At 49.6% G+C, this 27,990-nt stretch overlaps 1 protein-coding gene across 5 annotated transcripts in view; it reads right to left on the bottom strand.

Annotated features, from left to right (window-relative positions):
* Window positions 1-217: 217 nt before the first annotated feature.
* LOC114018223 (zinc finger protein 664) overlaps window positions 218-27,990 on the bottom strand; it is a 29,920-nt gene continuing 2,147 nt past the window's right edge. The window contains exons 1-5 of one of the 5 annotated variants that reach the window (XR_006291733.1): window positions 15,089-15,228; window positions 14,437-14,566; window positions 8,628-8,744; window positions 4,013-5,439; window positions 218-933 (exon numbers count right to left, since the gene is read on the bottom strand). Coding sequence is in view for 4 of the 5 variants with exons in the window: in XM_037899203.2 (XP_037755131.1) it covers window positions 4,133-5,439; window positions 8,628-8,744; window positions 14,437-14,566; window positions 15,089-15,112 (1,578 nt within the window). In the remaining variant the exon portion in view is untranslated. Of the gene's footprint in view, window positions 934-3,262; window positions 5,440-8,627; window positions 8,745-14,436; window positions 14,567-15,088; window positions 15,235-27,990 lie in introns of those variants that run through there. The other 4 variants (XM_037899204.2, XM_043549438.1, XM_037899203.2 and 1 more) reach the window with 4 other exon arrangements.

The raw sequence follows: 27,990 nt of genomic DNA, 5'->3' as shown, positions 1-27,990 counted from the left end.
CAAAGGTAGATTTCAAGTGATGAGGCATCAAAGTCAGAAATGGTTTCAAGAAAAAGAAAGATATAAACACTTCTCAGGACTAAAGTGAACAAACCAGACGTGGTGCAAAGTGAAGTCCTTTACCACAGGTTTCCAGGAGCATTGCTGACCAAGTTTCCAGTTCAGGATCAGTTCCTGAGGTCCAAGGGCTGCGTTTTTTTTGTTGTTTTTTTTTTGGGGTCCTCTTAGGTGATAACAAGAGATGAACAGGAAAAATAACACGAGGTGTTTTTCCCCTCTTTTTTATAGTTCAATCACCCTTTGAAATGCAGAATTTTCTCAGTGACCCCTAGATGTGGGGAGACATGAACTTTGGTGGAGAAGAGGTTTCATGCTGTTGTTTGCTAAAATGCAGATCAGTTTGTTCCTGATTGCCTTCCTTTCCAAAGAATGGCTACTTGATGGGTGATGGCCCATCAGCTTTGATGACAACTCGGCTAACATCTCCTTTGTTTTTGAGAAACAGTTTTACCCGCTCCGGAGACGAGTCTGGTCAACACGCTTCAGTTGCAATTTCAGCTTCTGTTCATAGATTTTTATACAAAGTTGCTGCATACATTTCACTATGATCATGCTGGCCAGTGAGTTATTAGTTTTCAAATGATACCTACCTTGTAAGGCATAATTTGTACCTAGATGATTGTAGTAGTGTGTAGGGTTTAAATACAGGGGTGTATTTCATCCCAGAGACGTCTTGAGACTTTGGAAAACTCCAGTATCCCCATGTAAAACACTTTGTGCCGTCCCAGTTGGTGTGAGACCTGTGGGGTCGTGGAGTGAACCTCAGCTCCAGTCAGTAACCTACCTCCACAAGCTACTTTCCACGGGCTCCCTGCCCTGTGCTCCTTTGGCCAGCTTTGCATGACTCCATGCTCCTTCCATCAGCACTCTGAGCTGTGTGCAGAAATTAGGGATGTAATTAGGGATGGAGCGGGCCCAGCTGCAGCACCAGCCCAAGTGGGCCCAGCCGGAGCCCCTCCCGCACCAGCCAGATGGGCCCCAGCCGCGTAAACGGTTAACTGTTTAAATGACATATTTTAATCATTTAAATGGTTAACTTTTTAAACAGTATTTACACCCCTAACAGAAATTTCCATCTACAAATTCGAACAATCTCTATGGAAAGCAGTGCTGGTTTAGAGTTAGTGGGGCCCTGTGCTCAGCTTCATTTTTGGGGCCCCTCCTTGGGACCCAACCAAGAAAAAGAACATTCTCTCTTATCTCCCCCCCCTTCATTCTTTTTTTCTTCATCCTCCTCCTATAAGTCATAGGAAGTAAATGAAAATAAAGGGAGGTACCTTGATTGTTTTTGTAGTCTAATTTATTTTTCCACAGACCACTTGAAGATCATGGAGGGTCTCGGCGGACCACTTCATGATCTTTCCAAATATTGTTTGTACCATTAGCTAATGATTGTAGAGCGCTTTGGCTAAGAGCTCTTTATTAAAAAAAAATGTAAAAAACCATTGGGGTGGGGGTCTGGCCAGGACTTAGGGTGTGGGAGGGGGCTCAGGGCTGGGGCAGGAGGTTGGGGTGTGGAGCGCTGACCTGGGGCAGCTCCCGTTTGGTGCGAGGAGTGCAAGTGGGAATGTGGGTGTGTGTGTGCAGGAGCTCCCATTTGGTGCTGGGGGTGGGGGTGGGGGGTGCAGGAGACAGGGCATGGGGTGTGGGGGTGCTAGGTATGTGTGGGGGGTGCAGGAGTCAGGGAGGGCTGGGGGTTTGTGAGGGGGGGTGCAAGAGTTAGGGCTGGGCTCGTAGGGGTGCTCCCAGCCTCCTGCCCCTGAGCGGCTCACAGCAGGGGGCTGGGGGGGTATGTGTAGGGGGAGTGTGGGGGCCCCACCCTGTCCCAATTCCACCCCTTTCCCTAAGGCCCCTCCCCCACCTCTTCTCCGCCTCCTCCCCGAGCGCGCTGCAGCCCTACTCCTCCCCCTCCTTCTCAGAGCGACCTGAGTGCCAGCAAACAGCTGTTCGGCGGCAGGGGAAGCATTGGGAGGGAAGGGGAAGGGAAGAGGGAGAGGGAGGGGCAGGAACACGGCATGCTCTGGGGAGGAGGCGGGGGAGAGGGGAGCTTGGCTGCCGGTGGGTGCGGAGCCTGCAGCAGGAGCCAGCAGGACAAGCTTCTGCCCCCACAACTGCCCAGCCCTAGGGTACCCTGTTGTTGGGGGGCCCTGTGCCAGGGCACCCTGTGTTTCACTGCAAATCCGTCTCTGATGGAAAGTCTCTTTCCACTCCTGGGTGGCTCCTTGGAGAGTAGTTCATCACAGAGACATATACAGTGATTTGACTCATTTGCGTAGTCTGTGGGCATGGCTAACAGGAGAGAACAGCTGAGGAAAGAACACGAACAGCTCTACGCACCTCTGTGCCAGGGCTTGACACTTCCCTACACGTCAATGATTACATGTGTGATGTCACTTCATATGCGATACTCACGGAGGAATTCTGCACCACTGCGCAAGCACAAACTTCATGTGCCCCACAAGTTATTTTTCACCCCAGAATAATTGATTTTGATGGAGCAGCGCTGCAATTACACCTTTTCCCCCCTGGGGGCTGCTGTGGCACCAGAAGAGAGGGCAGCTGGTTTATGGCTGGAGCAGCCGGCCAGAGAGGGAGGGAGTCAGAGGATACTTCACAGTGCTCTGCCTGTGGAATCAGGTGTGGAGGCAAGCAATATGGGGGAGATGGACAGAATGGGGCATACAGGTCTCCTGGGGGTGGTGAGGGGGGTCACAGGAGCTAGTGAGGTAACACTGAGGTAGGAGCAGAATGCAAGTGGGGATGCAGGGACACGTGGGGGTGAAAGAGGGGGCAGGGATACACGGGGATGGGGGGAGGCAGGGACACACAGGGACAGCGGAAAGGTGTGTATGAATCAATGGGAGAGGCCAAGGGTGAGCCAGGGTTCCATACAGGAGGATTCCCCAGTCTCTATCAATCACTCTTCCCCTCTCCCTACAAATCCCCCTCTTCCATACTTCCCCCACCCACACCCAACAACTCTCAAAGTTCACTCCAGGCTCCTTCCCAGCAATTACTTCCCTCTCCCTCAGCTTCTCCATTACTCCTGGCTCCCCCAAGCCTTTGCAGTGCTTCTGAGGGGTGCGGGAAATACATTTCAATAGTGTAGTTTAAATGAATTAATACTCAAAGTTCTGTGTTAAAAGGCCTAGTAAGGAATCTATTTGTGAAAAATCACTTCCTGAATCTTTTTTATCGTCTGTTGTTTGTACTGTTGCAAACATAGTTGCTGATGGGTAGTTTGAAATAAATTACCAAAATAATTGAAACTAGTGTGATTATATTGTGTTATGTTGACAAATAAAATATGCAAAATTTTAAAATATGGTGTGCAGAATTTATTTATTTTTTTTGGCATAGAATTCCCCAAGGAGTAATGCAAAACTCTCTCTGTGCACCTGCCAGTTACACGGTTCTTCGGGTCTCATGGTCAGTCAGGCCTTAGATCAGACCAATCCATGCCGAGACAGGACAGCAAATCCCAGCTCCAGATGTCACCTAAGAGTCACCCCTTGGCTAAAACCGAGGGAGCTGTGGGGGGAAGTTCCTGATTCAGTCCCATCTAGATGGGGGGAGGGGGAATTGTCCTGGCTGCCTCACAGCTATATGTGTTGTGGGGAGTTTGACAGAGAGACCCCTGGCTGGACCCCACCTAGATGCAGGGGGCCCCTAATGGAGTAGGTTGTGACCATCTACTCTAAAATCCCCCCACCTCTCTGCTCTTCCCCACGCTGCTTAGTCAAGTCCCCTTCCCTGCCCCACACAGTCTCTGCTGGGCATCATGGGGACAGGACCACTCCCTGGTCTGATTCTGCTGGCACTGTGCCAGGCCTGCCAGCTGCCAGAAGCCCCTTGGGCTCTGGTGGTGGCAGAAGGGCGAGTCAACTGGTGAGTCAACTGGTGCCAGGTGAGGTTGCCCAAGTGAGCAAAGCATTTGCCACAGTCAGCACACCTGTACAGCCGCTCCCCGCTGTGAATGTGTTGGTGTATTCTCAGGTATTAGCTCTGTGCAAAGTTCTTTCTGCAGACAGTGCATTGGAATGGCCGTTCCCTGGTGTGCACTGGTGCTGGGTCAGCTTGTTGGCATTGTTGAACTTCTTACCACAGTTGGCACAGCGGTGCAGCTGCTCCCCGGTGTGTGTGGGTGTGTGCGCTGATGTTTGGTCAGTGCACTGGCATTGGTAAAGCTTTTGCTGCAATCGTCACAGCGGTACGGCCGCTCCCCGGTGTGCGTGCGCTGGTGTATTCTAAGGTGTGCAATCTGTGCATAGCCCTTGCCGCAGTCCATGCAGCGATATGGCCGCTCCCCAGTGTGCGTGCGCTGGTGTATTTTCAGCTTTGAGCTCTCCGCAAAGCTCTTGCCACAGTCGGTGCAGTGATGCGGCCGCACCCCGGTGTGCGTGCGGTGGTGCATTCTCAGGGTTGAGCTCTGTGCAAAGTCTTTGCCGCAGTCGGTGCAGTGGTGCGGCCGCTCCCCGGTGTGCAGACGCTGGTGTATTCTCAGCGTTGAGCTCGTCGCAAAGCTCCTCCCACAGTCGGTGCAGCAGTACGGCCGCTCCCCGGTGTGCATGCGCTGGTGTGTTCTCAGGTATGCAATCTGTGCATAGCCCTTTCCACAGTCAGCACAGCGATACGGCCGCTCCCCGGTGTGTGTGTGCTGGTGTGTTCTCAGCTTTGAGCTCTCCGCAAAGCTCTTGCCACAGTCAGTGCAGCGGTGCGGCCGCTCCCCGCTGTGTGCACGCTGGTGTCTTCTCAGGTGTGCAAGCTGCGCAAAGCCCTTGCCGCAGTCAGCACAGCGGTGCGGCCGCTCCCCGGTGTGCGTGCGCTGGTGTCTACTCAGATTTGAGCTCGACGCAAAGCCCTTGCCGCACTCAGCACAGCGGTGCGGCCGCTCCCCAGTGTGCGTGTGCTGGTGCGATCTCAGATCCGAGATCTGTGCAAAGCCCTTGCCACACTCAGCACAGCAATACGGCCGCTCCCCCGTGTGCGTGCGCTGATGTACTCTCAGCTTTGAGCTGTGTGCAAAGCTCTTGTTACAATCAGCACAGCGATACGACTGCTCCCTGATGTGCATGCGCCGATTCTGGGTCAGTGTGCTGGCATTGCTGAGCCCCTGACCAGAGTTGGCGCAGCAATACGGCTGCTCCCCAGTGGGCACGCGCTGGTGCTGGTTCAGCGCGGAGGAGTTGCTGAACCTCTTGCCGCAGTCGATGCAGAGGTGGGGACACCGGCCCATGGGGAGTCTCTGGCTGAGTCTACCCAGGAGATGAACTGTATCCAGCATATTGATCCCCGTGTGGGCTGTGGGATCCTGCTCTCCTTCTGTGCTCTCCCCGCATTCAGACTGTCCCCTCATTGCTCCCGGGATCCCGTGCCCTGCTGGAGAGAGCAGAGGCCATTCTGGTGTTAGCTCATCATTAGGGATGCAGGTTTGCCAAGGAAGGAAAAATGTCACGGATGGAACAATTTCCCCATTTCCAGGTGACTGTTTTTGGGATTTGCACCTCTGCCTGCAATGGCGGTTCCTCTCCCAGAAGGCTGGACCCAACACCTTGCTCCAGATATTGAGACCTGGCCTGCGGGGTTACAGTGCCACTCAGATTTGCCCCCCACCCCAGTCATGATGGTGGGGGAAAGGGCCAAACTTCAGTGAATGGCATTGCCACCCACATCCACTCCAGCCTACCCCAACTGTTAGGATACAGATACGCAGGCCTGCCTGTAAAGGCCTATACTTTAAGAATTTAGGTATATGTTTATCATTTAGCTATAGAGGTATAAAAGAAAGAATCTGTGTAAGGGCCTTCTCTCACAAAAAACTTCAAAAACAGACTCCAACGAGAGACGCTGAATTGGAATTAATTTGCAAACTAGACACCATTAAATTAGGCTTGAATAAAGACTGGGAGTGGATGGGTCATTACACAAACTAACACTATTTCCCCATGCTTATTTTCCCCCCTACTGTCACTCACACCTTCTTGTCAACGGTTGGAAATGGGCCATCCGGATTATCACAACAAAAGTTTTTTTTCTCCTGCTGACAATAGCTCACCTTAACTGATCACTCTGGTTATAGTGTCTATGGCAACACCCAGTGTTTCATGTTCTCTGTGTGTATATGTATCTTCCTACTGTATTTTCCACTGCATGCATCCGATGAAGTGGGTTTTAGCCCACGAAAGCTTATGCTCAAATAAATTTGTTAATCTCTAAGGTGCCACAAGTCCTCCTTGTTCTTTTTTCTCTTAATGTGACAGTCTGAGGCCCTGTTCTTAAGCTAAGGCCTTTGGCTAAGCAGCAGAGGCAGCCATAAGCTGGGAAGCGACCGGTCACATCCTCCCATTCCAAACTAGTCACATTGAAAGAAGGTGCTATTGGGCTGTTAGGCATTATTAGCACAGGATTGTATTCCTATCACCACCTGAGAAAGATGGTTAAAGAAAACTTAGTTTGATAGCATCCTGTCTGGCAAGAAATCACTTCTCAATGATTGTGGTTGTGAAACCCTCATTTCTGTATGTTTTATCTTTAGGGCCCCATTTTTCTATTGTTAATCTGTCTGGTTCTCTAATTCTTTCTGTCTGCTGTATAATTAATTTTGCTAGGTGCAAGTTAATTAGGGTAGTGACATATAATTTGTTAGAAAATTATGTTACAATATGTTCGGATTGGTTAGATAAGATTTCAGTAAAATGACTGGTTAAGGTATAGCTGAGAATATTACTATATAAATTAGGGGCAAAGAGGAAGTAAATTGGGATTCGAAAATAAGGAAGAAGGAACTTCTATTTAAGCTTGCTGGAAGTTCATCCCAGTAAACATCGAATTGTTTGCACCTTTGGACATTGTTGCTCTCTGTTCATGCAAGAAGGACCAGGGAAGTGAGAGGGTGAAGGAATAAGCTCTCTAACACCAACCACTCTGCCCCGGGCTAGGATTAGGCTTGCAGTGCTCCGGAGAGAGTGCTTCTTTGGGTGGCAAGTGCCTCTGGGCAGGGTGAGGAGGGGGGCAGGTTTTATTAAAAATCTTCAAGCAGTCACAGTAAATTTTGTGACCTGTGACTTTAACTAAATGTATTCAAACTGCTCCGTAATTTTTGAGACAAAATGCTGTGAAAATCTGCAGCCTGACTCATGTTGGTTCTACCCTATGTTGTTTGTGCAGTGCCTAGCGCCTGCTCCCATGTGTGCCATGCGCCTCTTGGGTCTTGTTTTATGCGTAAACTGCCCAGGATCCAGGCAGTGCCCTGAGCCAGGACTAGGGCCCCTCAGTGCTCATGCAGTTGAAACAGGGTCCATGGTTTGTTTTCAATCTGATTTTGGTTTCATTTCAAACAGAGGTTTTTATTTACACGGTGCTGGTTCTTCACTTTCTCCTGATTTATAGCATGAGGCCTGTTCCCCAGTGTTTGTGCTGTTTTAACAAGACTGGTTTCAATATAGTTCAGTTGAGGGGCTACAATCCCCTCTTGTGGACGCAGGTAGCTGCTTAGCACAACGTAGCTTATTCCTTGGCTTGACGTTTGTTTCATTCATTGTGCAAAACTAAACCTAAACTAAAATACTCAAGAAGATTGGGAGGTTTTTTTTTTTTTTTTTTTTGGGGGGGGGGGGGGGTGAGGGAAGGGGATTGAGGGGATGCCAAGTTACTCAGGGTTTGTGTGAGGTAACCTCAAAAAAAACATTTTTTGTCTTGTTTTACAACCTGATCCATGGCACTGCTGAGCTGGAAGTGGTGAATGGCTGCTACCCGGCAGGCCTTTGAGCTACAGACCATCACAGACGCGTTCAGGCTGAGCTAAGCATTGACACTGAAGCAACGTAAGTGACAACGATTTCGTGCCACTGAGAGAGCAGGAGGAGAGGGGATGTGACAAAGGACATTCCACCCCCTCTCCCTCACACCCAGCCCATACACCAGTGTACTCCAAGTTGTGCCACTCAGGACGATTTCCTCTGGACCCCACGTGCCTCCGCACCCCCAGCAGCAGCTGCCTGGAACTCGGGGCAGTTTTAGAGCATTAGAGTGAAGCGCTACAAGAGCCGGAGACCTGCTCTACAAAATGGCGTCCTCCGCCTAGACGTGACCTCGCACTCTTCCTACGTGATTGATCCTGTCTTGAGACAAACTGGAGAGCGTCTAGAGGAAGGCAACAAAAATGATCAGGGAGCTGGGGCACATGACTTACGAGGAGAGGCTGAGGGGACTGGGCTTGTTTATTCTGCAGAAGAGAAGAGTGAGGGGGGATTTGCTACCTGAAGGGGGGTTCCAGAGAGGATGGAGCTCAGCTGTTCTCAGTGGTGGCAGATGACAGAACAAGGAGCAATGGTCTCAAGTTGCAGTGGGGGAGGTCTAGGTTGGATATTAGGAAACACTATTTCACTAGGAGGGTGGTGAAGCACTGGAATGGGTTACCTAGGGAGGTGGTGGAATCTCCATCCTTAGGGGTTTTTAAGGCCCGGCCTGACAAAGTTGGTTTAGTTGGGGTTGGTCCTGCTTTGAGCAGGGGATTGAACTAGATGACCTCCTGAGGTCCCTTCCAACCCTAATCTTCTATGACGCACCTGGGGAGGGGCTCTCAGGCCTGGAGCTTTCCCTGGAGTCCTTGGCACCACCGATCCACAGCTCTGCCTCCCCTACCTCGATCCGGTGGATTAAGTCCGGTGTGGAACCTGAAGAGCCTGTTTGGGAGGAAAGAATCAGTTTTATTACTGAAGTGTTGGAGGCAGTGACTCAGTGATACGTTGGTGCAGCCCAGCACAACAGGGCCCCGATCTCGGTCGGCGTATGGCTGCGCAGCACGACGGGACACTGCTCTCGGTCGCTGCTTCAGACGAAAGTGGAAGAGCTCCCAGGCAGGAGAATAATGAAATAACCTTCCCTAGAAGAAACAACAAGGAGTCCAGTGGCACCTTAAAGATTAACACATTTATTTGGGCATAAGCATAGTGACGTAACACACCCATCTTTCCAAGTGTATATATATCTGCCCACTTAAGTTTCCACTTCATGCATCTGATGAAATGGTTCCAGCCCACAATAGCTCATGCCCAGATAAATGTGTTAGTCTTTAAGTTGCCACAGGACTTCTCGTTGTTTTTGCTGAAACAGACTAACACAGCTACCCCACTGAAACTTCCTTAGAAGAGACTTCTTCCCGTCTCCCACCAGGCAAGTTCAGTTTGTACTCTGAAGCAGCAACGTCTATGATCCTTCTCCATATTTTGAGGGGGCTGAGTCATGGCAGGTGTCGACATGTGGTGCCATTACACAGACCTATCAGTTCTTTTGCTAAGGATGCAGCGTTGTTCAACTCTAAGGTTGTTAAATTTACTACGCTGTTCATTCTTTTGGAGGAGACGGGGAGCTGTTACAAGCAGCAGGAGAGTTTTCTCCCTGCCTTATTCGTCTAACTAGAGTCAGTTCTTAAGGCAGAGTTGCTGCCCTCAGTGGCTGGGCTGGGATTCCTGGAAGAGGCTTTTGCTCATGTGCTGTTTGCTACCACCGCTGTGCCAGGACTGAGGTACGTAATAAACAAGTTACGCAGAGATTAGCCCCAGGCTCTGTACCCCTGAGTTGTCCTTCAACAGGAAGCCGGCCTGAAATGGGCTGATATTTACCACCATTTCGCTGCTAGGTAGCACATGACAGCAGAGACCTTGAAGGAACCCGACATTTCACAGCTGTGACTAAGCCCTGATCTACACTAGAAGTTGAAGTTGAATTTAGCAGCGTTAAATCTATTTAACCCTGCACCCGTCCACACGACGAAGCCCTTTTTTCAACTTAAAGGGCTCTTAAAATCGATTTCTTTACTCCACCCCCGACAAGGGGATTAGGGCTGAAATTGGCCTTGCGGGGTCGAATTTGGGGTACTGTGGATGCAATTAGACGGTATTGGCCTCCGGGAGCTATCCCAGAGTGCTCCGTTGTGACCGCGCTGGACAGCACTCTCAACTCAGATGCACTGGCCAGGTAGACAGGAAAAGGCCCGCGAACTTTTGAATTTCAATTTCCTGTTTGGCCAGCGTGGCAAGCTGCAGGTGAGTGCAGAGCTCATCAGCAGAGGTGACCATGATGGAGTCCCAGAATCGCAAAAGAGCTCCAGCATGGACCGAACGGGAGGTACGGGATCTGATCGCTGTGTGGGGAGAAGAATCCGTGCTATCAGAACTATGTTCCAGTTTTCGAAATACCAAAACATTTGTCAAAATCTCCCAGGGCATGAAGGACAGAGGCCATAACAGGGACCCGAAGCAGTGCCGCGTGAAACTTAATGACCTGAGGCAAGCCTACCAGAAAACCAGAGAGGCAAACGGCCGCTCCGGGTCAGAGCCCCAAACATGCCGCTTCTATGATGAGCTGCATGCCATTTTAGGGGGTTCAGCCACCACTACCCCAGCCATGTTGTTTGACTCCTTCAGTGGAGATGGAGGCAACACGGAAGCAGGTTTTGGGGATGAGGAAGATGATGATGATGATGAGGTTGTAGATAGCTCACAACAAGCAAGCGGAGACACTGGTTTTCCTGACAGCCAGGAACTGTATCTCACCCTGAACCTGGAGCCAGTATCCCCCGAACCCACCCAAGGCTGCCTCCCGGAACCGCCAGCCGGAGAAGGGACCTCTGGTGAGTGTACCTTTTAAAATACTATACATGGTTTAAAAGCAAGCATGTTTAATGATTAATTTGCCCTGGCATTCGCGGCTCTCCTGGATGAACTCCCAAAGCCTTTGCAAAAGGTTTCTGGGGAGGGCAGCCTTATTCCGTCCACCATGGTAGGACACTTTACCACACCAGGCCAGTAACACGTACTCGGGAATCATTGTAGAACAAAGCATTGCAGTGTATGTTTGCTGGCGTTCAAACAACATCCGTTCTTTATCTCTCTGTGTTATCCTCAGGAGAGTGAAATCATTCATGGTCACCTGGTTGAAATAGGGTGCTTTTCTTAAGGGGACATTCAGAGGTGCCCGTTCCTGCTGGGCTGTTTGCCTTTGGCTGAACAGAAATGTTCCCTGCTCTTAGCCATGGGGAGGGGCTAGCCACGTGGTCGGGGGAGGCAAAATGCGACCTTGGAACGAAAGCACATGTACTATGTGTGTAATGTTAACAGCAAGGTTTACCATGAAAGAGCGTACCCATTGTTCTATAAAATGTGCCTTTTTAAATACCACTGTCCCTTTTTTTTCCCCCTCCACCAGCTGCATGTGTTTCAAGGATCACAGGATCTTCTCCTTCCCAGAGGCTAGTGAAGATTAGAAGGTGAAAAAAACCGCACTCGCGATGAAATGTTCCCTGAGCTCATGCTGTCCTCCTACACTGACAAGGCACAAACGAATGCATGGAGGCAGACGATGTCAGAGTGCAGGAAAGCACAAAATGACTGGGAGGAGAGGTGGCGGGCTGAAGAGAGGGCTGAAGCTGAAAGGTGGCGGCAGCGTGATAAGAGGAGGCAGGATTCAATGCTGAGGCTGCTGGAGGATCAAACTAATATGCTCCAGCATATGGTTGAGCTGCAGGAAAGGCAGCTGGAGCACAGACCGCTGCTACAGCCCCTGTGTAACCAACCACCCTCTTCCCCAAGTTCCATAGCCTACTCACCCAGACGCCCAAGAATGCGGTGTGGGGGCCTCCAGCCACTCCACGCCAGAGGATTGCCCAAGCAACAGAAGACTGGCATTCAATAAGTTTTAAACTTTTAAAGTGCTGTGTGGCCTTGTCCTTCCCACCTCCACCACCCCTCCCGGTGCTTCTCTCCTCCACCACCCCTCCCGGGCTACCTTGGCAGATATTAATAAAGAATGCATGAATGTGAAGCAACAATGACTTTATTGCCTCTGCAAGCGGTGATCGAGGGGAGTAGGGGAGGGTGGTTAGCTTACAGGGAAGTAGAGTGAATCAAGGGGTGGGGGGTTTCATCAAGGAGAAACAAACAGAACTTTCACACCTTAGCCTGGCCAGTCATGAAACTGGTTTTCAAAGCTTCCCTGATGCACACCGCACCCTCCTGTGCTCTTCTAACCACCCTGGTGTCTGGCTGCGTGTAACCAGCGGCCAGGCGATTTGCCTCAACCTCCCACCCCGCCATAAACGTCTCCCCCTTACTCTCACAGATATTGTAGAGCGCACAGCAAGCAGTAATAACAGTGGGAATATTGGTTTCGCTGAGGTCTAACCGAGTCAGTAAACTGCACCAGCGCGCTTTTAAATGTCCAAATCCACATTCGGCACTTGCTCAGCCTGTAGTTGAACAGCTCCTGACTACTGTCCAGGCTGCCTGTGTACGGCTTCATGAGCCATGGCATTAAGGGGTAGGCTGAGTCCCCAAGGATAACTATAGGCATTTCAACATCCCCAACGGTTATTTTCTGGTCTGGGAAGAAAGTCCCTTCCTGCAGCTTTTGAAACAGACCAGAGTTCCTGAAGATGCGAGCGTCATGTACCTTTCCCGGCCATCCCACGTTGATGTTGGTGAAACGTCCCTTGTGACCCACCAGAGCTTGCAGCACTATTGAAAAGTACCCCTTGCGGTTTATATACTCGCCGGCTTGGTGCTCCGGTGCCAAGATAGGGATATGGGTTCCGTCTATGGCCCCACCACAGTTCGGGAATCCCATTGCAGCAAAGCCATCCACTATGACCTGCACATTTCCCAGGATCACTACCCTCGATATCAGCAGATCTTTGATTGTGTTGTCTACTTGCATCACAGCAGCCCCCCACAGTAGATTTGCCCACTCCAAAATTGATTCCCAACTGACCGGTAGCTGTCTGGCGTTGCAAGCTTCCACAGGGTTATTTCTACTCACTTCTCAACTGTGAGGGCTACTCTCATCTTGGTATTCTTGCGCCTCAGGCCAGGGGAAAGCAAGTCACAAAGTTCCATGAAAGTGCCCTTACGCATCTGAAAGTTTCGCAGCCACTGGGAATCGTCCCAGACCTGCAACACTATGCGGTCCCACCAGTCTGTGCTTGTTTCCTGGGCCCAGAATCGGCGTTCCACGGCATGAACCTGCCCCATTAGCACCATGATGCCCACATTGTCAGGGCCCGTGCTTTGAGAGAAGTCTGTGTCCACGTCCTCATCACTGTGCTGACATCGCCTACTCGCCCAGTTTCGCTTTGCCAGGTTCTGGTGCTGCATATACTGCTGGATAATGCGTGTGGTGTTTAATGTGCTCCTAATTGCCAGAGTGATCTGAGTGGGCTCCATGCTTGCCGTGGTTTGGCGTCTGCACAGAAAAAAGACGCGGAACGATTGTCTGCCGTTGCTCTGACGGAGGGAGGGGCGACTGACGACACGGCTTACAGGGAATTAAAATCAACCAAGGGGGTGGCTTTACATCAAGGAGAAACAAAAACAACTGTCACACAGAATGGCCCCCTCAAGGATTGAACTAAAAACCTTGGGTTTAGCAGGCCAATGCTCAACCCACTAAGCTATCCCTCCCTCTGGTATTTCAGGCAGGACTGAATCTCCATTAAAGTTTTCAAGGTGCCCCTGACAGCCCTCACCAAAATGTTTGTTGGCCATTGATTTCGCGGAGGGAGAGGGGAGCAAATGAATACAAAACAAATCTGGTCTATTTCTTGTTTTGTTTGATCCACTCCGTCTATCTTTTACATCTTTGGCTGGCAGCAGATGGTGCAGTAGGACTGCAAGCCATCCACATCTCCTGGCTGCTCGGCAGAAGATGGTGCAATAGGACTGCCTGCAGGACTAAAGAGAATGACCTGGTCGAGTCACTCCTAATTTAGTCCCTGCACCCATGTCTACCCAGGCGCTCCTAACCGACCTTACCGAGGCGGCCAGGAGCACCTCGGACATGATGAGGATGGTTTTCAGGCCTATTGCACCGTCTGCTGCCGCAAAGCAATGGGTTGCTGCTGCTGTGTAGCAATGCAATACCACGTCTGCCAGCACCCAGGAGACATACGGTGACCGTGAGCTGATCAGGCTCCATGCTTGCAGTGGTATGGCGTCTGCACAGGTAACTCAGGAAAAAAGGTGCAAAACGATTGTCTGCCGTTGCTTTCATAGAGAGAAGGAGGGCCTGACGACATGTACCCAGAACCACCTGCAACAATGTTTTTTGTCCCATCAGGCACTGGGATCTCAACACAGAATTCCAATGGGCAGCAGAGACTGCGGGAACTGTGGGATAGTTACCCACAGTGCAACGCTCCGGAAGTCGACGCTAGCCTCGGTACTGTGGAAACACTCTGCCGAGTTAATTCACTTAGAGCATTTTGTGTGGGGACACACACAATCGACTATATAAAAACGATTTCTAAAAAAATGACTTCTATACATTCGACCTAATTTCGTAGTGTAGACATACCCTAAAAGAAGGAAAATTGGTCCTTACCAAGGAAAACAAGGGTCCGGTAATTCCTCAGCATCTGGTCCCGGTACAGCTGCTTCTCTGGCGGGGATAAGAGCTCCCACTCCTCCCGCGTGAAATACAGAGCCACGTCCTCAAACGCCACCCGCAGCTGCTGGCACAAGCGTTACACACTCAGCACCCTCCGCTCCAGCCCCAGCCCGGGCTCTCAGCAGGGGACGCGGGTTCTAGGGCAGCGGCTCCCGGGGAACCCCCAGCCCAGCAGCTGTGACCCAGGGAGACCCCCCCGCACAGCCCCCCGGGGACTCGGGCCCTGCTGGCCGGGGACAGGAGTCGCCCTCGGCTCCCCACGGGGCTCTGGGGCGGGGCGCTGGGAAGGGCCCGAATCCCAGGGCAGGGACCAGGCTCCTCCCCCGGCCGGAGTCCCCGCCTCCGCCCCCGGCCTGTGCTCGGCCCCGCTCCCGGCCCCGGCTCGGCCGCCTCGGGGCTCCTCGGCCCGGCTCCGCGTGTCCGCCCGGCCCGGGGCCCCCAGCGCCGCTCCCCGGCCCCAGCGCTCCGGCTGCGGCAGCCCCCAGCCCCGGGGTCACTAGCGCGGGAGGGACCCGGCCCCGGCCCCCCTCGGCCCCAGCCGGGACCAGCCAGTGCCCGGCCGGGGAGTCCCCGCCCCGCGTCCTACCTGCGCCGGCCCCGCTGCAGCCATCGCCGGGCTCGGCTCCGGCCCCGGCCGCTTCCTCCGCCCGGGCAGCGACTTCCCGCTCCGCGGCTGGTGCCTCCCTCCCCAGCGACCTGGGGCTGCAGCTGTGACCCGCCCTGCGCACTGGCCCGGCTAGGACCCAGGTGTCCCGGTTGGCCCCGCCCCCCTCGCTGGGCGCTGTGGGACGCGCAGTCTCCAGCTGTGATTTGCTGCCCGCCCGCCCCGGCTGCAAGGGCCCAGCGCCTGCGCCCCCAGCTCCAGCAGCCGAGGGAGACCCCAGCGTGGTCGTGGGGAGCTGGGAGTGGGGCCCCGCTGTGCCGTGGGGAGCTGGCTGCGGGGGACTGGGAGCCCGGACTCCTGGGTCCTCTCCCGGCTTTGGGAGGGGGGCGGGGACTAGTGGGTACAAGAGGGCCTCGGCCAGGCTGTGCAGGGTGGGAGTGTCGCAGTAACACACGGGTTGGGCTGTGTCGTGTGTGTTGCTCGGCTGTGCGGTGTTGGTGCGTGTGTCACAGGAGCTCACACCCCAGGCTGTGTGTGGTGGGTGTGTGAGCAGCGCTCGCTCTGTGTCCATGCGCGATACAGGCAAGGGGCGGGACTGGAGCAGTTTGTATTGGGGGGCTGCTGAGAGCCAGTGAGCCAAACCGTAACCCCTGTATGTATTGGAAACCACTTCAAACCAGGGGGTGTCATAGCACCCCTAATTCTAGCCCCTGTGGTTCCAAGAGCTCTCACATGGCTGTAGTGTGTGTGTTTCCGGAGCTCACGCCCATGTCCCTGCCCAGCACCATGGGGAAGGCAGCTGCAGTGTGACACAGCCCCAGCCAGAGGAGGCGCCGCAGAGCCCAGCCTTGATCACTACCACTGACCCTGTTGCCCCTAACCCCAGCACCCCCTAACCTCTGTGAGCCCAAGGCCAGCACCATCCCTGGCTGCTGGAGAAGGGGATGCTGGTCTGTGGGGTAGTGTCTCTCCCATTCTTATCCTTTCTCCACTGGATATTTTCTCTGTCCCACAGCACCTCCCCTAAGGTGGCTGGGTCTCTGTCCCCCTCTAGCAACTGCCTCACATAAGAGGGAGGAAGTCCAGTCCCTGTGGTTCATACGGCCGGAGGTAACAGCTAACGGTGGCCGAAGAGGAGCAGGTGGCTTGGGGCAGGGAGGGTCACCACGGGCCTCAGGATGCCTGGGTTCTATCCCTGTCTCTCAGAGGGCAGGGGAGGCTGGTGGGTTATAGCAGTAGGGGCTGGGAGCCGGGACTGCCCTGGAATGGGATCCCAGCCGTGTCTCCCCCTCTCTGTGCTATTTCTAAGGAGGTACCCAACCCTGATCTGAACACCAACCAGGCCAGCATTATTGAGCAGTGCTGGAGCAAGAGCATGCCCAAAGCATCCACTGTGATGGCCATCAAGGGAGGGGTACGTAGCTGGGTCAGCTCAGGGGACAGGGGGGCTCATGGACAGCAGCCTTGCTGCATTCTCTGGGCCAGGACAGGCCATGTGGAGGAGCTTCAGAGCCTTGAATGAGGGAGCGAGGCTGGGCTTGTGGCTACGGGGCTGGGCTGGGCTACAGGACTCCTGGTTTCTATTGCTAGCTCTGCCACTTGCTCCCTGTGTGACCTTGGGCAAATCACTTAGGTCAGTGGTTCTCAACCAGGAGTATCCTGGGGGGTACGCAGAAGTCTTCCAGGGGGTACACCATCTCATCTAGATAGAGGCCTACTTTTACAACAGGCTACATAGAGAGCACTTGCAAAGTCAGTATAAACTAAACTTTCATACTGACAATGACTTGTTTATACCACTCTATATGCTATACACTGAAATATAAGTGCAATTTATAGTGCAGTTGATTTAGTTTATAATTATATGACAAAAATGAGGAAGTAAGTATTTTCTCAGTACTTGTGTGCTGGGACATTTTTGTATTTTTATGTCTGATTTTCTAAGCATATCGTTTTTAAGTGAGGTGAAACTTGGGCATACGCAAGAGAAATCAGAGTTCTGAAAGGGGTACAGTAGTCTGGGAAGGTTGAAAGCCTCTGACTTCGGTCATAGGAAGTAGGGACACTGGATCAGACCGGCAGCCTGTCCACTCCAGTGCCCTGTTTCCAGCATCAGAGGCTGCAGAGGAGGTGTAAGAACCCTGCAGTAACAGATTTGGGGATAATCATCCTGTGCTAGGTCTGATCTTGGTCTGTAATAGTTACAGTCAGCTCAAGTCTTGGAGCAGGAGGTTAAATATCCCTGCCAGTGGTTGTATGCATTAACTATTCCAGCTTTGGAAGTTCTTGTGGTCCATAGAAATATCCAGTCCTTCTTTGAATCTTGCTAAGTTTTTGCCCTCTGTAACATCCTGTGTCAGTGAGTTCCACTGGATAATCATCCATTGTGTGAAAAAGTATTTCCTATCATCAGCTTTGAATTTCCCACCTTATACATCACTGAACATCCTCTAGGCCTTGTGTTATGAATAGAGATGATTGGGAAATACAGTGTCCATCCTGTGGGAAATTCTGACACTTCTGAATTTTTAGTGGAAAGAAAATTTAAGAAAAGTGTTGGAGTAACTTAATTTATGGAAATGAGCTGGTGTACATTATTCCCTTTAAAGGAATAACTAATTTAGTATTTCTGGACTATCCGGGAGAGGGTTGGACATGACAGAACATACATTTCTGAGGGAAAATCTGGGATTGGGAGTATGTTGGGGTCACTCTGCAATAATCCAGGCTGGAGAGAAAAGCAAGGTGTGGCTGGCGGACTGCAGAAGGAAGCTCAGGGCAGTTCAGGAAGAGGGGGTTAACAGAGGGACTCGGGGAGCCCACGGGAAGCTGGACAGGCCAGGGGCAATGCGGGGATGGCTGGAAAGCCTGGGGGAGTCATTAGGGATCGGGGGGATGGCTGGGTAGACTTGGGGAGGCAGCGGGGAACCAGGATGATGGGGATGTGCATGGGGAGCCTGGGGAGGGCAGAAGGCTAAGGGGAGATTGCTGGGCTCTGTGTGGAGGCAGTGGGGCCAAGGCAATGGGGAGGTGGGTGAGGAGCCAGGGGAGGCAGTGGGAGCCTGTGGAAATGGGAAGGTGAGGGGAATATAAGTGCAGTTCCCCTGAAACTGACAATATTTTATTTCATTTTTTCTTAAGGCCCTCACCCGGCAGAGTACTTCAGTGTCTTAAATCTAAGCACTTGAGCAGTTCCATTGATTTCAGTGGGACCACTCACATGCTTATAATTGAGCATAAGTTTTAGATTTTGCTGGATTGGGGCCTTAACGTCAGAATATATTATAATGAGTAATAACTAAGAACTGGAAGTCCCACTATTAAACTCTGTAATGTTAATAGCACAAGTGGGTCAGTTGTGAAACTTTGATCCAAATGCAAGTTCCTAAACTTCAGCTCCAAACCCAAGTCACTTCACAAGAGTGTTGGATTTGAGTTCTGAAGTGGGCCCATCATAAAAATAAACATGAGCTGTTCAGTTGAAATCTGCACCTAGATCTGATCTTCCTCGTGTTTGTGCTGGGTGGCGCAGCCTGGTCACTCTGCTGGGCAAAACTGGTGTGGACCAATGAGGAAATGACCCGTGGTCATGGCAAAATCTTGGAACATCCAACCAGGATATGAGTTGTCTCCACTCTCATTGTCCAATGAGGCAATCACAATCCAGAGCGTAATCCAGACCAGTGCAGGGCAGTGTCACCGGCTGCCCTGTAACCAGGGGGACCCAGTAACGCTTTGCTGCTGTCACTCCCAACCCGGCCCACTCACAAACAGCCTCCAGCATTCCGGTCGTACCCCAAGTGTCTGTGTGTAGCTGCTGCCTGCCAGCCATGCTCAGCTCACGCTCTGGCTTTCACAGCCTTCGTTATTACTGCAGGGTGATCCCAACCCACTCCCAGTCTCAGATTTCCCCCCCAAAATGTGTGGCCTGTATTGTCCAGCCTTCTCCTGGACAGTCCTGATACAATAAGACCATTGCCCCTCCAAGGAGATCAATATGCAACATTTTGTCACCCCAAATGGAGTTACCCACACAGGTGATAACACTGGATTCGTTTCAATTAAGGAAGAAAACAAATTTATTTAACCACAAAGGTAGATTTCAAGTGAGTACAAGAGATGAGTCATCAAAGTGAGAAATGGTTACAAGAAAAAGAAATATAAACTAAACTGAACAAACTAGACGTGGTGCAAAGTGAAGTCCCTTGCCACAGGTTTCCAGTATCATCGGGCTAGTCTACACTGGCAACTACACAACGCTAAAGCTCTCCCAGTGCTCTAAAAGCCCACTTCCGCGAGGGGCAGAGCTACCAGCACTGATGAACTGTCTACACTGGCGCTTTACACCGCTGAAACTTGCTGCACTTGGGGGGAGGGTGTTTTTTCACACCGCTGAGCCAGAAAGTTTCAGTGCTGTAAATTGCTAGTGTAGACAAGCCCATTGTTAACGAAGTTTTCAGCTCAGGATCATTTCCTGAGGTCCATGAGCTGGTTTTCTTTTCTTTTCTTGTCTTTTCTTGTCTTTTTTCTTTCATTCTCTCTCAGGTGAAAAAGAGAGATGGACAGGGAGAGATAAAAAGGTGTGTTTTGGGCCCTTTCTTTTATAGTTCAATCACCTGTGAAATGGATTTTTTTCAGAGTGACTCCTTGACAAAATTCTCCTCAGCTGAGTGGGGAGACATGAACTTTGGCCAGAAGGGTTTTCATGCTGTTGTTTGCTAAGATGCAGATCTTTTTGTTCCTGCTCAAATTCCTTTCCAAAGAATGGCTACTTGACAATTGATGGCCCATCAGCTTTGATGGCACCCTGGCGAGAGGCGTTCACTTCTCCTTTCAGAGCAGCAGCTGTGTTAGTCTGTATTCGCAAAAAGAAAAGGAGTACTTGTGGCACCTTCGAGACTAACCAATTTATTTGAGCATAAGCTTTCGTGAGCTACAGCTCGCTTCATCGGATGCATAAAGTGGAAAATACAGTGAGGAGATTTATATACACACAGACCATGAAAAAATGGGTGTTTATCATACATATTGTAAGGAGAGTGATCACTTAAGATGAGCTATTACCAGCAAGAGAGTGGGGTGGGGGGAGAGAAAACCTTTTGAAGTGATAATCAAGGTGGGCCATTTCCAGCACATTTCCAGGAGTTAACAAGAACGTCTGAGGAACAGTGGGGTGGGGGTGGGGGGAGGAATAAACAAGGGGAAATAGTTTTACTTTGTATAATGACTCAACCACTCACAGTCTCTATTCAAGCCTAAGTTAATTGTATCCAATTTGGATACACCTATTGGATAAACCTGTCCTTGCAACAAAGCCCGTTGCCAACTGTGCCCACATATCTATTCAGGGGACACCATCATAGGGCCAAATCACATCAGCCACACTATCAGAGGCTCATTCACCTGCACATCTACCAATGTGATATATGCCATCATGTGCCAGCAATGCCCCTCTGCCATGTACATTGGTCAAACTGGACAGTCTCTACGTAAAAGAATAAATGGACACAAATCAGATGTCAAGAATTATAACATTCATAAACCAGTCGGAGAACACTTCAGTCTCTCTGGTCACTCGATTTCTGATCTAAAAGTGACTATTCTTCACCAAAAAAACTTAGAAAACAGACTCCAACGAGAGACTGCTGAATTGGAATTAATTTGCAAATTGGATACAATTAACTTAGGCTTGAATAGAGACTGGGAGTGGTTGAATCATTATACAAAGTAAAACTATTTCCCCTTGTTTATTCCTCCCCCGCCCCCCTCCCCACTGTTCCTCAGACGTTCTTGTTAACTCCTGGAAATGTGCTGGAAATGGCCCACCTTGATTATCACTTCAAAAGGTTTTCTCTCCCCCCACCCCACTCTCCTGCTGGTAATAGCTCATCTTAAGTGATCACTCTCCTTACAATGTGTATGATAAACACCTATTTTTTCATGGTCTGTGTGTATATACATCTCCTCACTGTATTTTCCACTTTATGCATCCGATGAAGCGAGCTGTAGCTCACAAAAGCTTATGCTCTAATAAATTGGTTAGTCTCTAAGGTGCCACAAGTCCTCCTTTTCTTTTCACTTCTCCTTTGTTTTTGAGAGTTTTACTCACTCCTCAGGTGTGTCCGGTAAACACACTTCAGTCGTGATTTCAGCTTATGTTCATAATTGTATATACAAAGTTGCTGCATACGTTTCACCATGACAATACTGGCCAGCAAGATATTGGTTTGGAAATTATAACTTATGAGGCACATTTTGTACAGAGATTATTATGGTAGTGGGTAGGGTGTGTATAGTGGTGTATTCCATCACAGTGACCTCTTACAACTTTGGAAAACTCCAGTATCCCTGTGTAAAACATTTTGTGCTGTCCCAGCTGGTGTCAGACCTGTGGGGTCATGCACTGAACATTTAAAGGCACAGATCTGGTTAGTAATCTACATCAACAAGCTACTTTCCATGAGCTCTCTGCTGTGTGCTCATCTGTCCAGCTGTGCATGACTCCACGCTCTTTCCATCAGCACTCACAGCTGTCTGCAGAAATGTCCATCTGGAAGTTAGAACAGAGTCTCTATGGAAAGTTTCTTCCCACATCTGGATGGCCCTGTCCTTGGATAATAGTTCATCACAGTCACATACAGTGGTTTGACTCATTTGTGTGGTCCGTGCTACAGTTGCCAGGTGTCCCATTTCAGCTGCAAAGTCTAGTCAAAAGGGGACCAGTACAGCATCTTGTCAGATGTGCTGAACACATACCAAAAGTCTGATTACTGTGGGAGGGGGTGGGGGTAGGTGGGAGAGGGTCATCAATCTGTGCCAGCCCCTGCTCCTATCTGCAACTCATGGGCAGACAGTCTCTGCGTCAGGGGCTGTAGCTCCCATCCCCGAAGGAAAGGGGGCCCAGCTGGGGAGATGGGGAAGTTCGAGAGGATTGAGCGACAAGAAATGCAGTGGGGGGGGAGAGGAGTGAGTGGGGGGCCGTGGGAAGAGATGGAGAAGGGGCGGAGCATCAAGGGAAGAGGCAGAGCAGGGGGCAGGGCCTCAGGGGGAATAGGTGGGGCAGGGTTGCAATGCTCCTGCTGTATTGTCCTGTTTTCAGAAATTAGAAAGTTAGCAACAGGTTTCAGAGTGGTAGCCGTGTTAATCTGTATCAGCAAAAAGAATGAGGAGTACTTATGGCACCTTAGAGACTAACAAATTGATTTGGGCATAAGCTTTCGTGGACTAAAACCCACTTCATCGGATGCATGCAGTGGAAAATACAGTAGGAAGATTTATACACAGAGAACATGAAGAAATCGTTGTTGCCATACCAACTATAATGCTGGTATGTTGGTATGTAAGTTAGCAACCTTATCCGCGGCCAACAGGGGAGAACAGTTAATGAAAGAACACTAACAGCTCTACACACCTCTGTACCAGGACTTGATTATTCCCTACGCTTCAATGATAATATCAGTACTGACGCTTCATATGCAATACTCACGGAGAAATTCCGTGCTGCTGCGCAAGCGCAGAATTCATGCACCCCATGGTTTTTTCCATTGCAGAATAATTTATTTTGATGGGGAAGCCCTGTAATTGCACCTTTTCCCCACAAGGGGCTCCTGGGACACCAGAACAGAGAGCTGCTGGCTTACGGCTGGAGCAGCCAGTCACAGGGAGGGAGGGGGTTAGGGGCTGCTTTCTTCACAGCCCCCTGCCTGTGGGCCGAGGTCTGAAGGCAATGGATGGGGGAGGGGGATGGACAGAATGGGGCACCCAGGGCTGCTGGTGGGGTCAGAGGAGCTAGCAGGGTGACACTGAGCGAGAGGCTGAATGCAAGGGGGGGTGACGTAAGATTCTGCTGACTGCTTTTTTTGCATGTTACACGAACTGAGCATGCTCAGTAATATCTGCTGAAGCCACTGCCCTTCAGCCTGCCCTTTCGAGACGTAAGATTCTGCTGACTGCTTTTTACAGGGGTTAAAAAGGGGAAAGGGGGCAAATCGGAGGAGGCGGGTGGTCAGGGTATGAGCAGGGGGCGAAAATCAGCTGGTCTGGGGAGTCAAGCAGCTGGAGGCAGGGTTAGGAGAGGGACTGAGGGGCAAAATTGGGGGAGGGGAAGAAGGAGCCAAGGTTAAGCCCAGAGGTGAGGCGCTGCCAGAGGATGCCAGAGGGCAAAACCCCGGCACAGGCAGGAGCAGAGGGGGTAACAGTTACCTTGGTGGACTGAGACACCAGTGTTTGCAAAAATGGGGAGGGGGCAGAGGGGCTTTTTTATTTCCTCTCTCACAGACAGCACCTCTCAGCATGGGTTTCCCAGGGCTGGGTTCTTAAAGGCACAGGCATCCCACTGCCTCCTCACAGTAGCTCTCTTTGTCTGATGTAACCGACTGAGGTGCTGCAGGAGACTTAATTCAGTGAAATATTTTACATATACCCCCCTCAGAAACAAAGAATCCCTAATTAGTGTATCTGACTGCATAGAGTCTCCTAGCAGTTCACCAGTTTGTCTTATCTGCTGCTGGGATTCCCTGAATTACTCTTAGGATTTCATCATTTAGCTTTGTTATTGTGCAGATGCATGTCATTGTGCTATTTAATTTATATTTTAACAGCAAATACTCATTGAAAATATATATAAGTAAGTTCATGCTAGTAGTTTTAGGAATGAGAGCTGTGTTTCTAGTGTTGCCCTTGCTGTTTTTTACTGTGATTTCTAATTTGAAATTTTTAATTCTAACTTTTTTCCCCTTATTTTTAGAGCAGAAGATTTATTCTGTTGGGTCATCTGAGTTCCCGCTCACTAAATTTATGGACTGGTCTCAAAACTTTGTTTTCATTCAATCTACCAACAGTGATTGCATTTTGCAACTGTTATTTTGCTTCTCAATCCAGCCCTTAGTGTTCTTCCGCATGCCATTGCTTGTGTGTACAACTGGATTCTCAAATATTCAATAAAGGCCGATTACTATCTCCTGTAACATCTTTCTCAAAGGCAAAAATCTATTGTAATTTTTGCTGAACATTAGAACTGCCATAGTGGATCAGACAAATAGTCTGTCTAGTCCCGTATCCTGTCTTCTGACAGCGGCCAGTGCTAGGTGCTTCTAAGGGAATAAACAGACCAGGCAATCACTGAGTGAACCATCCCATTGTCTACTCCCAGCATCTGGCCATCAGAGGACAGTTTAGGGACACGCAGAGCATGGAGCTGCATCCCTGATTATTTTGGCTAATAGCTAATGCACCTATCCTGAGGGACTGATCTAATTCTTTGTTGACCCCATTCATAGTTTTGGCCTTCAGAACATAATGAACACACATCTACAACCCCAGGATACCTTGACAACCACAAGAATTCTAAAAACACGAGTTATACACCCTGAAGTCAAGATATTTTAATAAATAAATGATATTTTGTTCTTATGCACCTCTTTGTTCCTGAGCCTTTAGGGTGCAGTATGGTCAGTTCCACCAAAGCTGGAGCCTAAACACCTGAATGAATCTTAGTCTACCCTCATACTTTTCCTGGGCTTATTAAGAATATGAAATAAGAGAAATCCAGAGTATGACTCCAACCAATTCCCTTGCATACAGGTCAGTTGGCCCTTTGAATGGGTGGGAATGGATTTAATACGGCCATTACTGGCAACAAAGGAGGGATACCGGTATATCCTGACAGCCACAGACTATCTTACAAGATTGGTTGAAGCATTTCCACTTCAAAATACACTGGCATCTGAGGTGCCAAAAAAAATGTATGAAATTATACAGCAACTTGGATGTCCACAGCGTATTGTGACAAATTTCAGTTACCAATCTGCCTGACGCGTCAGGTGATTAGGCTGAGGCCACAGGATCGTTAAGGGAGGAGATGACGGAACATATCAAGTGTCTAAGTTTTAAAGCTTTATTAATAAAATAATAAAATAACAGTGAAGAGTGGAGGGGGTACCCTACGTTACTCAGAGGAAGGAAGAAAGCATTAGTGCCCCAAGCCCTAACCCACTTTCATACTCACACACGCACTACCTGAGGCTGGCCAAGCCTGGGTGTAATTTAAGAAGAAGAAGGGGGGAAGGGTGGACGGGAGTGCTGTCCTGGGCCCAGGTCGTCCAGGGTTCGCTGTAAATCTCCAAATTGCTTCAGCTCTCAGGAGGGTTTTTAAGTCCTGGGTTTCTTTGGGGCTGTTCTGTTCCGTGACCTCTGCTTTTGGTGCTTTTTGTACCAGTCCAAACTGGCTTTCTGTGGTCCCCTCTGCTTTCCCAAAACACACCGGCTAGACTTTGTTTTTCTCCGTGTTGGTCTTCGCTGTTTTGCTTGTTTTGGGCTGCCTCTACAGGTCTGTTTAATTGGATCCTCCGTTCTCACTGTGGCCTCCTTAACGTTTCCAGAACATACGCGAAGCTCCGCTTTTCTCCCCCTGTTGTCTCGCCTGTGTTTTTAATCTCTGCAGCCTTGGTTCAGTTCACTTTTTCTTTATCTCATGGCTGGCTGGGGCTGGGTGAGATAACACACAGTTGTAGACTTTTTCTCGCTGAACGCCGTGGCCTTGGACTGGGGCCAGCATCTTATTTTCGGACTGAGCTAGCTGAAGTGTTGAGGTAACCCGTTCTCTGCTCTCTTCCTCCTTCCCCTTTTGGCCTCTCACAGCCTGCAAAGAAGTCTTCCATTCCCCACTCACACCTTTGACCCTTCCCAAAATACTCTGCGATACTTGCAACAGTGTTAGCACTATACAAGGCTAATTAGCCTCCCCCCGGGGACCCCCGGAGGGAGGGGGCCATTGGGTTGTGACAGTATACTAACAGGTCATGGGCCAGAATTCAATGATGGGGTAAATACTTTTTTCTAAGGTTGTTTTTGACTATGTCTTCAACCACACTTTCAGATCACAGAGAGAACATGGGCTTCATTGCCCTGGTGAGTTTTTCTTCATGTGCATTTTTGCTGGCAAGTTTCTATGAACTCCCACTCAACTTTGGTAAGGATTACGGCTGGTCACCCCATCAGGGTTGCTATAACATTTTATTCTTTGGTCTCTTTTTACCCACCAAACCTGTCCAAAGGAAAGTTTATGGCCTAACTTTTTTTCTTTCAGTTTAACCTAGACATTTACAAAAAATTGGGACTACAGTGTAGTTTCACCAGCCCATACCACCCACGAACCACTGGATTGGCTGAAAACACAAACAAATCCATCAAAAGGTCATTTTACAGCTGGGAAAATTACAGTATTAATAGCAACGAGAATGCACTATGACAGAAGGTACAAACTGCTTCAAAATTTTAGTACATTGCAAGTCCACTTATCTTTTATTTCAAGAAAAAGTAATCGTACCAATAAACTAGGATGGCCTCTTTACGCCTTTTGAATTGCGTACAATTTCTCTCCCCTCCCCCGCCCAAAGAATCCATCACCATTTGTTATAGAGCATTGCGGAAGTTGGTTGATGACACTAGGAATAATTGGGACAAATTTCTTGGTGACATTTTATTTTCTTTGCGATCAAAACCAAACACAACAACCAAAATGTCACCCTTTCGACTACTGTATGGCTTTGAAGCAACATTCCCAGACCAAGTCTCAGAAAATTACATGGTCGGTGTCTTTAAGAACCAACAGCTTTCAGGTGCATGTGTTATTCTGTGATTGTTCATTTTACACACACAACTCCTTCTCCATTTGTTTACAAAGCCAACAGATTTTGAGGAACTTGAGGAACAATTCTACAAAGAGTACACCAGAAATATGGAATCTAGACGTGCTGCTGACATTCAACTTGCTCTTACTAATATTTCTAAAGCTCATTAAAAGCAACAGATACAGTACGCCAAACTAAGACTCATAAACATGGGAAAACAACATTCGCACTTGGGGAGAGTGTCATGTTACTGAATGCAAGAAGGAAAACAAGAAAGGGAGGGCCACTGCAACCTTCCTACTGTGGACCATACAAAGCCACTGCTGTAGAGTGTAAAAGAGTTAAATTAGAAACCATCTCAGGAAAACTTTTAGGATCTATGTACAGTATCTCCCACTGAAAACTATTTAAAGAGCCTCCAACATTAGCTGCTGAAAACAGATTGCAGGAAAACATGGAACTGGAAACTGCTGTGAATGACACTATGAAAAAAGTCACCTCAGAAGAGATAGGCGAAATGGGAGGTGATGTATCTCACAAGCCTCACAACAGCCAAGTGATAAAGGTGGAGGTGACAGACAGGGATGAAGAGGAGTGTTTTTTGGCAGAAGTTGCAAGCAGTGATCCAATCCAAACTATGACACCCCCCCCCAAAAAAAAATAATAGGAATTAGCTACATCAGCCAGTTTTTAGCAAAGCAGAACCTGTAGCTGCTTCAGGTAGCAAATTCCTACGGAGAGCAGTTTCTTACACTGTAGGCTGTGTGAAACTGCTCTTTGCCGTAATTAGTAGTTTTTAACAAATTAGGACAAGTCAGCAAATAAGAACAACCTTATGTTCTTGGTGGTGATGAGGGACTTCAACTACCCAGACATCTGTTGGGAAAATAACACAGCAGGGCACAGATTATCCAACAAGTTTTTGGAATGTATTGGAGACAATTTTTTTATTTCAGAAGGTTGAGAAAGCTACTAGGGGACAGGCTGTTCTAGATTTGATTTTGACAAATAGGGAGGAACTGGTTGAGAATTTGAAAGTGGAGGGCAGCTTGAGTGAAGGTGATCATGAAATGATAGAGTTCATGATTCTAGGGAATGGTAGGAGGGAGAACAGCACAATAAAGACAATGGATTTCAAGAAGGAAGATTTTAGCAAACTCAGGGAGTTGGAAGATAAGATCCCATGGGAAGCAAGTCTAAAGGGAAAAGCAACTGAAGACTATTGACAGTTTTTCAAAGAGACATTATAAGGGC

Source organism: Chelonia mydas, chromosome 6, assembly GCF_015237465.2.
Source record: "Chelonia mydas isolate rCheMyd1 chromosome 6, rCheMyd1.pri.v2, whole genome shotgun sequence".
In the NCBI taxonomy this organism is placed as follows: domain Eukaryota; kingdom Metazoa; phylum Chordata; order Testudines; family Cheloniidae; genus Chelonia; species Chelonia mydas.
Note: the sequence above shows the minus strand (reverse complement) of the source record. Positions and strands in the feature narration are given on the sequence as shown.